Here is a 12,500-nt window from a genome sequence, read left to right on the forward strand (position 1 = left end):
CACACACTTCTGCTTTCCACCAGCAGTGTGAGATCCTGGTGTCTCTTTTTCCACTCTGGAAAGATCTGAAATGCTGTGGGTTGGGTAGCCGCTGCAGCCTGGGGACCGTCTGCTTCATGTTTCACTGCATTTTATAAATATAACGGCGTCAGGAGGGGTCTTGTGGTGGAAGAATTCACCAGAGCTCCTTGTTTTTTAATTTTGTTACTCTCAAAGTCAAACATTTAAAGGGTTTGGTGGCATTTGCACGATACCTACAGCTTAGTCCTCGGTTCCTTCCACATTTAATATATTTAAGACATTAAAAAAAGTAATATTAGTGTAAGTAAATTGAAATAAAATAAGAAAAAAGCCACTCATATTGGTTGTGAAACCTTCTTTCATATGTCTGGGGCCTTTGTTGCCGTTAAATATATGGTTCTTCTTTCAAACAGTCCTGCACCACACAACCTGAATACAAACACACACAAAAAGATGGAAGGCAAAACGACATTTTTAATTGATTTAAACTCAACCCTTTTTTCTATTAAAAAGTTCAAAAATGCATTTTAAAGTGGCTCCATTCATCTCTGTGTAAGCGTGCCCTGTCTTTGGGATAAATGCTATTTAAAGTATTTAATAGAGCAACAAATAGGGACATATTTTGTTGCCAGACATCATTAACTGGCGTTTTAATGCTCATTATTGCACGGCTTAGTTGAATAATGGATTCTGATTGGTCAATTTGGAAATTCCAAAGGTTGTTCATTCTCACTAACATGCCGTTGCTAAGGAGAACAGACCGTTGCTAAGGAGGATCAAGGGACTGTGTGAAGCCGTATCAATCCGCAGAAAGAAGTCCGGTGAATTATGTGAGATGCAGACTTGCGATGTGAATATGTTGGCACTCAGAGAAAGGCTTTTAGAGAATTAGGAGCTGATTGCAATTCTGCTCAACACCTTGAAAAGTTCATTGTCATTCATAGATCGACCTCCTGTTCCCGTTCTCTGAACCAAGCTTTAAATATCACACTGTCGCTCTCAGACGGCTGATTTATTCCACAGACTGATGAAATTTATTTAAGATATTGACAGAGAATGACCCGGAAACTTCTTCACCAGTCCTTCTGTTCTACTTCTGTATTAGAGCAGAGGTGGAAGAAGTGTTATGATCATTTACTTAAAGGGGACCTATCATGCAAAATGCACTTTGTGATATCTTTTCTACATCAATGTGTCCCCGGTGTGTCGGGGAACTCACGCAGCGTCAGAAAATAAACCCCTCTCTCTTTTCCTCTGTACCCAAATCTCTAAAAACGGGGAACAACGGAGCTGATCCAGATTTGCGTCCGATATGACGTCATATCTGAAATGTGGACCCACGGCCCTATCAGAAACGTTGCTATCAGAAACAATGCCCGACTGTTTTGGATGTAATATGGTCGGTGTTTACATTAGCATGGCTAACACTCAGAGCTAACCTGTACTGGAGAGCATGTGTGTGAAGAAGCAGGAAGTAGAAAGGAACTCACCTTGTGGTATAACCGGCAAGAGAGAAAGCCTTTGAGCTCCATACTGTTTCAGAGAGAATCCTTGATAATCCATGATATGGCGTTTCATCACGGCAGTATTTAGTTTAGACAGTAGCTGCCGGGTCCCCCATGAGCTCAGCCCCCTCCTTTTTTTATCATTTTTTTTTTTTAAGCTTTATACCCCAAATCAGCACTTTAGAAACAGGAAGTGAAATAGAGGGATATGAGGCATGGCTAGAATGGGTGATCTGTTTGGTATTTTGAGCAAAACACTTCATAGACATGTTTTTTATATATTTGTATATATCTGGGACCTCTGCTATTGCCTACAAATAGCATGATAGGTGAACTTTAAATAGAATAACTAATACTGCGATGTAAAAGTACTCCATTACAATTAAAAGTATGTGTGTCGAATGGTACTTAAGTGGAAAATGTACTTTAAATATTAGGAGAAGAAGTGCTTACTGTATTAAATAAAAATAAATAAATATTTAAAATGAAAAGCAGGAAATCTTCACATTTGAAAAGCTGGAACTGTTGTGTTTTTACACCAAAGAAAATGTAAAAAAAATAATTAAATTGCTCCCAATTCAATTTCTATGAACTCACTCATTGTTTGTGGTGTTCTTAAATAGACCAGTAAGAAAAGTCCAAATGATAAGCGCTGAATGAAGTACATGGACACCTGATTGAGTAAAGAAAACATCCTTTTGTTGAAACATTTAGTTTCTTATTTACACAATAATAAATATAAAATGATGTGTTTCAGCCAAAACCTTCAGAGACATGTTTTGTATCTGAGACCTGTGGTATAAGATACGATAAGAAGTACTTTATTGATCCCGATGTGGCAATAGTTTGCATTGCAGCAGAATAAAAAGACATGGCATTGTACACTAGAGAAATTAAATATTCATATAGAATTAAAATAGCAGTAAAAAAGTAGAGAATATGCATATTTAAAGTAACAAAATATAAAGCAGGATATTATATATACATTAAGTGTGTAAGGAAAGGAACATTACATATTTAATTGAATTTGAATTTAAAGTGTGAGTTTAAGTCCAGTTATCCAAGAGAAGCCATATTGTTGAAAAGAGTCAAATAGGAGACCTTTAAAACAATTCAAAATACTTTAACGATCAATCTCGTGGTAATGAAAACCTCAGAGGGCGAAGAAACACCCACTCACTGTTAGTCATCCAAAGAGACGGGAATCAGCCGCTACATTCATGCTCGACAGGAAGTAGTTAAGCTACTTCATAAAAAGAGATGCCTTTAATCATCATGCCTGTAAAAAAGGGAGAGTAAAGCGTCCAGGTGGTAGAGCTGCTGTGCGTAAGTGTTCAGAGCGGACTGAGGACATGTGAGGGAGGCTCACTTGTTGGACAGAGCCTCTATTCAAAGATCATGTAGTAGTCATTCCTTCTTTTTTAAACAGGAAAACATTGTGTTTGGTTGGTTTTATAGTCAAACAATCCGAAACCCACCGGATTAACAGCAGGATATCATTTCATTTACAAAAAATCTGGTTTGATTTTACGTTACGTCTTCTTTTTTACTCACATTTACTACCAAGTACTGTATACTAAAGAAAACATTTGAGGTACTCTGATTGGTCAGGACGTTGCGAGGCTCGCTGCTTCGAGGAGCGGACAGGTTTCCGGGTCGGCGAGCACACACAAACACTCACAGCCGAAGTAGAAACAATAAGTGTGGCTTGATATTGAGTAAAAAGGTTTGTAACGCTGAGAGAATGGGTCTGCGGAGAGCATTTCTCCACCATCCCAACTCGTCTATTGCCAGCGTTCAGGGAGCATTGAGGGTTTGTGACTCTGCAGACCGTTTACATGCAGAACAACCTTCATAACACACAAGGGACGGGTGATAACCAAAAAAGCATGACATGGGACCTTTAACTCACAAAAAATCTGGTTTGATTTTACGTTACGTCTTCATGCATGATTTTCTCTTTTTTACTCACATTTCTACTAAGTACTGTTTACTAAAGAAAACATTTGTGGTACTTCAGCTGAGTATTTTCCTTTAGTGCCACGTTATACTTCTACTCCACTTCATTTCTATATATTTGTGACAGCTGTAGTTACTTAAAAAAAATTAAGATTCTCACACAAAACTTTAAAACACGAAGTTTTAATAACCAAACGAAAAAATTAAGAAGAACAAAAGGAAACTAAAAGGAAAGTTTGAGGCAGTATGTCAACATTTAATATCTGAATCTGTATTTTAAGATGGATTATATAACATCGTAATCCTGCTAGAAATCCCCCTTTGTGTTTTGTATCTACCTTATAGCGTCTTCTTACGTCACTGTAAGAGAATGCAGCTCCTATTTTGTGTGTCATGATCATGTAATCCATTACTCCTTTCAGCTGGTCATAAATAAGCATGTGAGCCGTCATGTGATAAAAATAAACAGGCAGAGTACAGTACAGCATGTGTGTTCCTCTCTCTATCCCCTCTCTGTGTCTGAATGCCTCTTTTCATCGCTGGATATTATATTAAAGCATGAATTAAAGAAGGTCTCAGTCCTTCTCTAACCGTCCGTCTCTCTTCTTCTTCTTCTTCTTCTTCTTCTTCTTCTCTCTTCAGTCTCACAGCGCGGTATGCGAGTCCTCCGGGCCACAGTGGGTTAGGGTCACCACAGAAGAAAAATACGAGGTAAATATCACAAATGAATCCCTCATATACCTCCTTCATTTGGTGTTTTTAACTAAAACGTTCTTTGTGCTCGGTTTTTTCATTGCTTTGTGCATGAACCTTATCCTCCATGTAACTGTCCTTAATGTGATGTTGCGTAATGTTATTAAGGTTTTTCTAAACGGGCTTTCTGTAGAGTCAACTAGTTTGTTTTGACCATTAAATGTGTTATGACTCAAGAGGCCACAACAAAGAGGACACTCACCATATCAACGGTTAATAAAATATGTTTATTAAAGTGGACCTATCATGCTAGATTTGAATAATATAGTGTAGGACCATACCTATATAAAGCATATTTATACTTTTTATTTTTCAAAATACCAAACAGATCATGCATTTTAGCCATTCCTCATTTCGCTCAATTTAACACTGTCTTTGCATCATGGGCTGATTCTGTGAGAACAGCACCATCTACAGGCCTGGCATATGTACTACAGCGTCTCCAGCGCTTTCGAACGGCTATGTCCGTGGCTGTCTCCTCCTGATTGGTGGAGTTGGCCCAATAGCCGTAGCGCCACTTCTGTGACGTCATAGACGTGTTCAAATCTGGATCAGTCTGTATCAGATCCGTTGCAGCCCCTTTTTAAGAGATTTGGGTATGGAGGGAAATAGAGAGGGTTGTGTTTTCTGACACTTGGTGAGTTCCCTGGAACACCGGGGACACATGTTCATGTATACAAGACGTACAAAAGTGCATTTTGCATGATAGGTCCCCTTTAAAGCAAGTCATTCAAATTAACCAAATGAATTAAAGGTGGGGTAGGTAAGTTTGAGAAACCGGCTCGAGATACACTTGTTGTTATATTCCATGGAATGCTCTTAACATCCCGATAGCAATGAATATCTGAAGTGCTTTGACAATAAATCCATCAAAAATATCATCTGTAGAAGCTGTAGTGCTGTAAAAAGCACGACCAATCATCTGAGCCGGCCCGGCTAAAGTAACTGGATGGCCTACCTGCCTGTCAGCCTTCCATCTGTGCACAAACTGATCTCGTGCCCTCATTGGTCATGTGCGCGTTCGTGTGTGTTGGAGGAGTGTGGGTTGGAGGAGGGGCTCTGTGAGGAAGTGTCAGATTTTTTCCGGTTTTGTATTTTCAAATTCTAGCGCACTCTCCAAAATTACCTACCCCACTTATAAGTGCAAAGTGAGTAAAGCATGAGGTGTGGATGGCAGTGGTATCAGTAGTGTAAATGCAAGGTGAGGGTTGCATGGACGTGTATGTGTGAGGTGCACAAAGTAAAGCAACTGAAGTAACAAATAGCATACTCAACAGAACCGGGTGCCTGTAGGGAGAGCAGGGGAGACCGGGGGTGCGTCTCACTCACTAATTTCCTCGCTCCTCGCGCTCGGTATCTCCGAAAGTTGATGTGTCTGCGCCATCTTGAGTAGCGTCCCATTGGCCTTATTTGCCGGAGGATCACGGAGTGATAATGGAGGAGTAATAACCAAGGAACCACCAGACCATCCTCCGGTGAAATCCTCAGACACTCGCCCCGCCCCCTTACTGTATATCGCTCACTGATTGGACGATGCAGCGCATGCACTGATCTGGCTGCTGCCAGACGATCAGCATGCGGCGTCATCACAAACGGACGTCGCTTCACGTGACGCTCCGGAGGAAACTACGTCCCATTGCTCTTACGGCCCGTCCACACAGCGGCGTTGGAAGCTTCTTCATTGTGGGAAGCAATGTTCAACTTCTGAAGCCTCGGCAGAAGCGTCAGCCAATCAAATCCCGTTTATGCAAATCTGCCCGTACAGGCACTAGCCAATCAAACCGTGTGTATGCTGGGAGTGACATACCGCAGTTCATGTCCATATTCCAAAGAAAATGGAGGAGAAATTAGTTATTGCTGTAGCAAATCACCCGGTTCTTTACGACCAGTCCCTATGAACTTACCGGGATACAAACCGGAGGGACCAGGCATGGAGGGAGGTGGCAGAGACAGTGGGTGAAACTGGTAGGTTTTCGCCTGTTTGGGGATTTTATATCCAGGTTACTTCATTTTGTTTGCTTTGTATGTCGGGGGTGGCAGATTCATGTGATTGGTTGTTGGTCGCGTTGCTCGCATAAACTCCCCCCAAGCTTCAGACACGCCCACCTCCAAGCTTCTTCCAAAGCCGCTGTGTGGACGGGCCGTTAGAACTCATTTCCCTGCTTCTCGTGGTTTCCTTGCGTCTCTCCATGCTTCCCTGGTGGGAGGGACTAGTCGCAGGGAGACGACGCAAGTGAGGGACGCAAGGACTCCATCTAACCGAAGTGAGATGCAGCTAGGACACAGCACAGCCACACCCTCTCCAGATGAACCCACAGCATCACAAATGCCAAAAAAAAAGTTAAATAGTTGAAAACACAAAGGTTAAGTTAATTGTCTTTTTTTGGTTTTGATGTTTGACGGTCACTTTCTAGTCTGTGGTATCTTTAAAAAAGGTGGATTTGAGGAGAATTTGCCTTTTTAATGTTGTTTATATTCCCACCTGGAGTGAACCTCACAACCTGCAAACTGAAGACCTTGGTGGCAAAACATTTGGCAGAAGAAATAATCAGTTTGTCCTCTTCCTCTCCTCTTCTGTGTCTGATACTCTTCCTCTGTCTTAAAACCAACAGCAGAACTTACATCACATTTCCCTTTCAAGCTCCGTTTTGCTGATGCATTATCAAACATGTATTTTGGAAGATGAAAGAATTTTATGATAAAAGGATCTCCCTTTGATTTCCATTTGAATTGCCTCAATCTCAGCCTCATTTCTCCTCACGGTTTACCTCTCATGTTCTCTCGTCTGGCTGCAGTCGCTCCCTTTCTGCATCCATTAGCTTCTCCGTCAACTCTCTTTTGTTCTCTTTCATGTCGTCTTGGTTTTTTATCATTTATTGTTCGGTCGCTCACACTTCCCCTTGGTGATTGATTGTATCTTTACTTACATATTTGTATGCTAATTTGTATGCTACAATTGGACCTTTGTTTCCTTCCATAACTCAGTGACATCACTATATAACACTCACGCTTCTATTGGCTAGCGCTCCAACTGTCGTTTCCATACTGATATACACCTGAACATCAGAAGGAGAGGACTCTTTAAAGTAGAGACACTACATACTGATATACACCTGAACATCAGCAGGAGGGGACTCTTTAAAGTAGAGACACTGCATACTGATATACACCTGAACATCAGCAGGAGAGGACTCTTTAAAGTAGAGACACTACATACTGATATACACCTGAACATCAGCAGGAGAGGACTCTTTAAAGTAGATACACTACATACTGATATACACCTGAACATCAGCAGGAGAGGACTCTTTAAAGTAGAGACACTGCATACTGATATACACCTGAACATCAGCAGGAGAGGACTCTTTAAAGTAGAAACACTACATACTGATATACAACTGAACATCAGCAGGAGAGGACTCTTTAAAGTAGAGACACTACATACTGATATACACCAGAACATCAGCAGGAGAGGACTCTTTAAAGTAGAGACACTACATACTGATATACACCTGAACATCAGCAGGAGAGGACTCTTTAAAGTAGAGACACTACATACTGATATACACCTGAACATCAGCAGGAGAGGACTCTTTAAAGTAGAGACACTACATACTGATATACACCTGAACATCAGCAGGAGAGGACTCTTTAAAGTAGAGACACTACATACTGATATACACCTGCACATCAGCAGGAGAGGACTCTTTAAAGTAGGGACACTACATACTGATATACACCTCAACATCAGCAGGAAAGGACTCTTTAAAGTAGAGACACTACAGACTGATATACACCCGAACATCAGCAGGAGAGCACCCTTTAAAGTAGAGACACTACATACTGATATACACCTGAACATCAGCAGGAGAGGACTCTTTAAAGTAGAGACACTACATACTGATATACACCAGAACATCAGCAGGAGAGGACTCTTTAAAGTAGAGACACTACATACTGATATACACCTGAACATCAGCAGGAGAGGACTCTTTAAAGTAGAGACACTACATACTGATATACACCTGAACATCAGCAGGAGAGGACTCTTTAAAGTAGAGACACTACATACTGATATACACCTGAACATCAGCAGGAGAGGACTCTTTAAAGTAGAGACACTACATACTGATATACACCTGCACATCAGCAGGAGAGGACTCTTTAAAGTAGAGACACTACATACTGATATACACCTGAACATCAGCAGGAGAGGACTCTTTAAAGTAGAGACACTACATACTGATATACACCTGAACATCAGCAGGAGAGGACTCTTTAAAGTAGAGACACTACATACTGATATACACCTGAACATCAGCAGGAGAGGACTCTTTAAAGTAGAGACAATACATACTAATATACACCTGAACATCAGCAGGAGAGGACTCTTTAAAGTAGAGACACTACATACTGATATACACATACTGAAATTAAGCTGGAAATGATTAAAATAGGACCCAATTAAAGAGCCAGTGTGACAAAAATTAAGTTGACATGATTTGTTCGTGTGGTGTGTTTGATATTGTAGGAGAAAAACAGAAAGTGGATCAAAGAGAAGATGAATTTCACGTTAAAGTTCATCAGAGATAATTTGATTTGACAAAGGAATCACGTTTTTAATCAAAGCTCCATGTCAATTTCTGTGTATTTAGTTAGTACTAATTGAGGAATTAAAGACACGATGGAAGATATGATGGAAGCTAGTTTAGCTTCGACCACTTTAAAATAATTTCCCCTTCGACATCTGGCCTCCATCTGCATACGAGCGACATTTTCAGCATGACAAAACGATCATCTGTGTTAAAGGACATTACGACAGCTTTCAGGCAGGGAGACAGAAAGATGTTATGCTTTATTCAAGGTTTTTGTTGCCCTCTTAATATTGACAAAGACCAGGCTATGAATGGAAAAACCCACGGCCTTCTCTGATGCATTCAGGGTTTCATTCAATGCCGGTTTTTCTACTTTTACTGCCACCTTGTTCCCTTCTTTCTGTCAGCTGCAAGGTTTGTCTTTAATGTGGCTTTAATGCAGTCGAGTAACAGCCTGCAAACAAGCACAAATAATAAGAATTGGATGAAGGAATAATCAAACAATAATGCATCAAATGTAATCTCTGGAATCAGTTCATAAAAATTACATCAAACCATAATAGTAAAGATTAATGGTTGGATATAAATTGTTGTGGTAAATCTTGTTATGATCCTTGCGGCAGCTGCCACATTTGACTTACTTACAAACAGATGGGTGAAAGCATCTGGCAAAAGGGCATCAAAATTGCAATGTAAAGTTATTGTACGATAGCAACAGGATTTTGATGAGATAATTATTTCAGTGTTCTCATGAGGGTCGTGAAAATCGTCCAGCTGCAACGTGGCAAATCAATATTTGACACTTCACGGCTTTGACTCTGTCGAGAAAGAAAGTGTGAAAGAGAGTAGAGAGAATAAAAACAGCCTTTGGTAGGCAAACGAGTAAACGTGTAGGAGGAATAAAGAGCCGTTATACTGTATGTTCTCCAACTTCTATGTTTTACTTTTACACCAATAATGGCTTCAGGTATATAAATCAAGCTGCTATGAATCAAACTTTTCGATCTATATTCTCTCACATAGCTTCATAGTTCACTTCCTTCGTTCTTTCTCAACACACAGGGGAATACACACTGTCTTCAAGCTCTCAGACTTCATCTTACATCACTGACACTGAGCTGCTGTTGAGACAAAGGTTATTTAATCCTAGACATATTCTTAAAGTGATAGTAATGAGAAATTCAGGTCGGAGTCAATATTTGATTCACTACTCCTTAGGTCCAAAAATGATTACCTCAGTTTTTATCTTTGTTTAACCCTCCTCTTGTCTTTGTTCCCCCCCCCCTTACTTTGGTGTTCGTGGTCAAATTTGACCGGTCCTGTTTTAACTGCCATTACATTAACACAAAAACCATTAATCATTTAACAACCTTTCAAACTGTACATATTGTATCAGACTACTGGTATACATGAAAAACTGCAGTAAAGATACAAAGAACAGACACTGAACATGTATTGCGTGTGCCAGTTGTGATCCATGTGGGGGGATGGGCACATAAGAGCGGGACATGTGTCAAATTGTTGTGTGTGTGTTTGTGTGTGTGTTTGCCAGGTGTGATTCACATGGGGGGATTGGGCACATAACGGGGGGGGGGGGGGGGCACATCTAGATTTTATTTGTGTGTGTGTGTGTTTTCTCTGATCCGGATGGTTACTAATTACTTTTCTTCATGGCGGTCATTTTTGACCGGGAACACCATGGGTGTTACAAAGTTGACTAAATCATCCAAAATTCAATGAAAGTGGTGATCAACAATGTTATATGTTCTAATGTCTACTGTGAAGGATATCATAAAGCCTTAATGCAATCGAATGTAAAACAAAAAGTTATGTTTGATGAAATTAGTAAATCGGTCAGATTTGACCTGAAGACAACAGGATGGTTAATTGAATAAAGTTCTGACACATCCAATCATTGATTTGTTACTCAATGAGCAGTTGGAGAAGTGGTTATGTAAATTCCTCGTCTGCATAGCTATGGTAATTTATTTTGTTGTTTTCCATTATCTGAGCAAGTGGAAGCATGTAGGTGCTAAAGAGAAGAGGCCCCAGGATGGAGCCTTGAGGAACTCCGCATGAGTTTGTCAGCTTTGACGTGATGCTACCTTTCCTACATTTTTCCTGTCCTAAAAGTAGGATTCAAACCAATTAAGAACTGTGCCAAATGGAGCCCTTTTTAAAGTATATTTTTTTAGTTGATTTGCCCATTAAGATGACAAACCAATTTGTCGATTGACAGAATAATAAGGACTCACTGTTTTGATAACGGATTATTCGTAAAGTGATTTCTCATGAGGAAATTGTGAATATTTTTAGGTTCTTGACAAATGAGACATTTAAGGACATTGCTTTGGACTTGGAACAACTCTAGAGTGATCAATTATATAATTATTGTTTGCAGAAAAGGAACAATTACAACAAAAAATGCCTTTCTCCACAAGCAAAGCTGCTCTAAAGGCAGGTCAAGTTAAATCTCAGGTGGATGCAGACAACACACGGAAGAACAAATGATTGTTTCTTGCCAATACATTTTGTCATGTAGACTTTTTATTGTCCTTAAATTGATGTATCCTCACATCAACCCCTCTGTTTCAGGTTACCGGGCCCCTCCAGAGTTCCTGCTGCTGGCAGCGGGGCCTCCAGGAGTTCGGGGTCCTCCAACCTCAACCGTCGCAGTCAGAGCTTCAACAGCATCGACAAGAGCAAACCTCTACAGTATGCCAGCGGAAACGACAGAGGTGAGGACGCCATATCTGTGATCTCTGCATGATGTGAAAGATAGATAGATAGATAGATAGATAGATAGATATATTTGTTTATTCTCACTACACAGAGTACGGCAAAATTCCAAGCACTCCCGATGGTGCAATCACACATAACAGACAGTATAAGCATCATTTTGGCAATACAAGCTAAAAACGTTTAATATATAATATATAAAGTGACTATAAATTGGACCTATGATACATTGAACAGTATGCTTACAAAACATTACCATACAAGAACAACACGGTCAAGGCAGTTAAAGTAAGTTATTGCACATGTATTTATCAGTGCAGTTGATAATTACAAAACTACAAAGTTTATTCAAGAGGCTATATTGTCATGTGCATAGTAGCTACAGTGTATATATGGCAATGAAAACATAACCTGAATAAATATAGAACATAAAACCAATAAAACGAATAAAATAGTGCAAGAGAATGTTTTGAGATGTGCAAGTAAATACAAAAAACGGTGGAAGAAGTATGCAGATCCTTCACTAAAGTAAAATACCAGTTAAAGCAAAAGTCTAAGTCCTGCTTTAAAATGTTACTTCAGTAAAGTATAAACTGTTGGCTGGTTTCATTTGTAACAAAATATTGTATTTTTTATGTTAACATCTTCATTTTTAAGATGAATGTAGTGGAGTAATAAGTATAATATTTCCCTTTGTAGTGGAGAAGTGCACACTTTTTAATGTTATTTATATTTTATGTAAAGCTCTTTTTAGGAGTAGATTATTCTCTTATTGTGTTTTCTAAATCATGCACACACTATGTTCATTTCTGTTTATTCTTATTCATGTTATCCATTTCTTTATTTGCATTCTGCTTTAACAATTTTTTTTTGCAATTTGTGATCTTATCTAAAAGGACACACAGACAGTAGAGAAAAATCCCAAGTA

At 39.6% G+C, this 12,500-nt stretch overlaps 1 protein-coding gene across 1 annotated transcript in view; it reads left to right on the forward strand.

The window, feature by feature from the left end:
• Window positions 1–12,500, forward strand: part of nav3 (neuron navigator 3) — a 228,920-nt gene that overhangs the window by 93,051 nt on the left and 123,369 nt on the right. The window contains exons 5-6 of the mRNA XM_079655695.1: window positions 4,128–4,196; window positions 11,429–11,571. Coding sequence (XP_079511821.1) covers window positions 4,128–4,196; window positions 11,429–11,571 — 212 coding nt within the window. The remainder of the gene's footprint in view (window positions 1–4,127; window positions 4,197–11,428; window positions 11,572–12,500) is intronic.

This window comes from Notothenia rossii (genome assembly GCF_949606895.1).
Source record: "Notothenia rossii genome assembly, chromosome: 10".
In the NCBI taxonomy this organism is placed as follows: domain Eukaryota; kingdom Metazoa; phylum Chordata; class Actinopteri; order Perciformes; family Nototheniidae; genus Notothenia; species Notothenia rossii.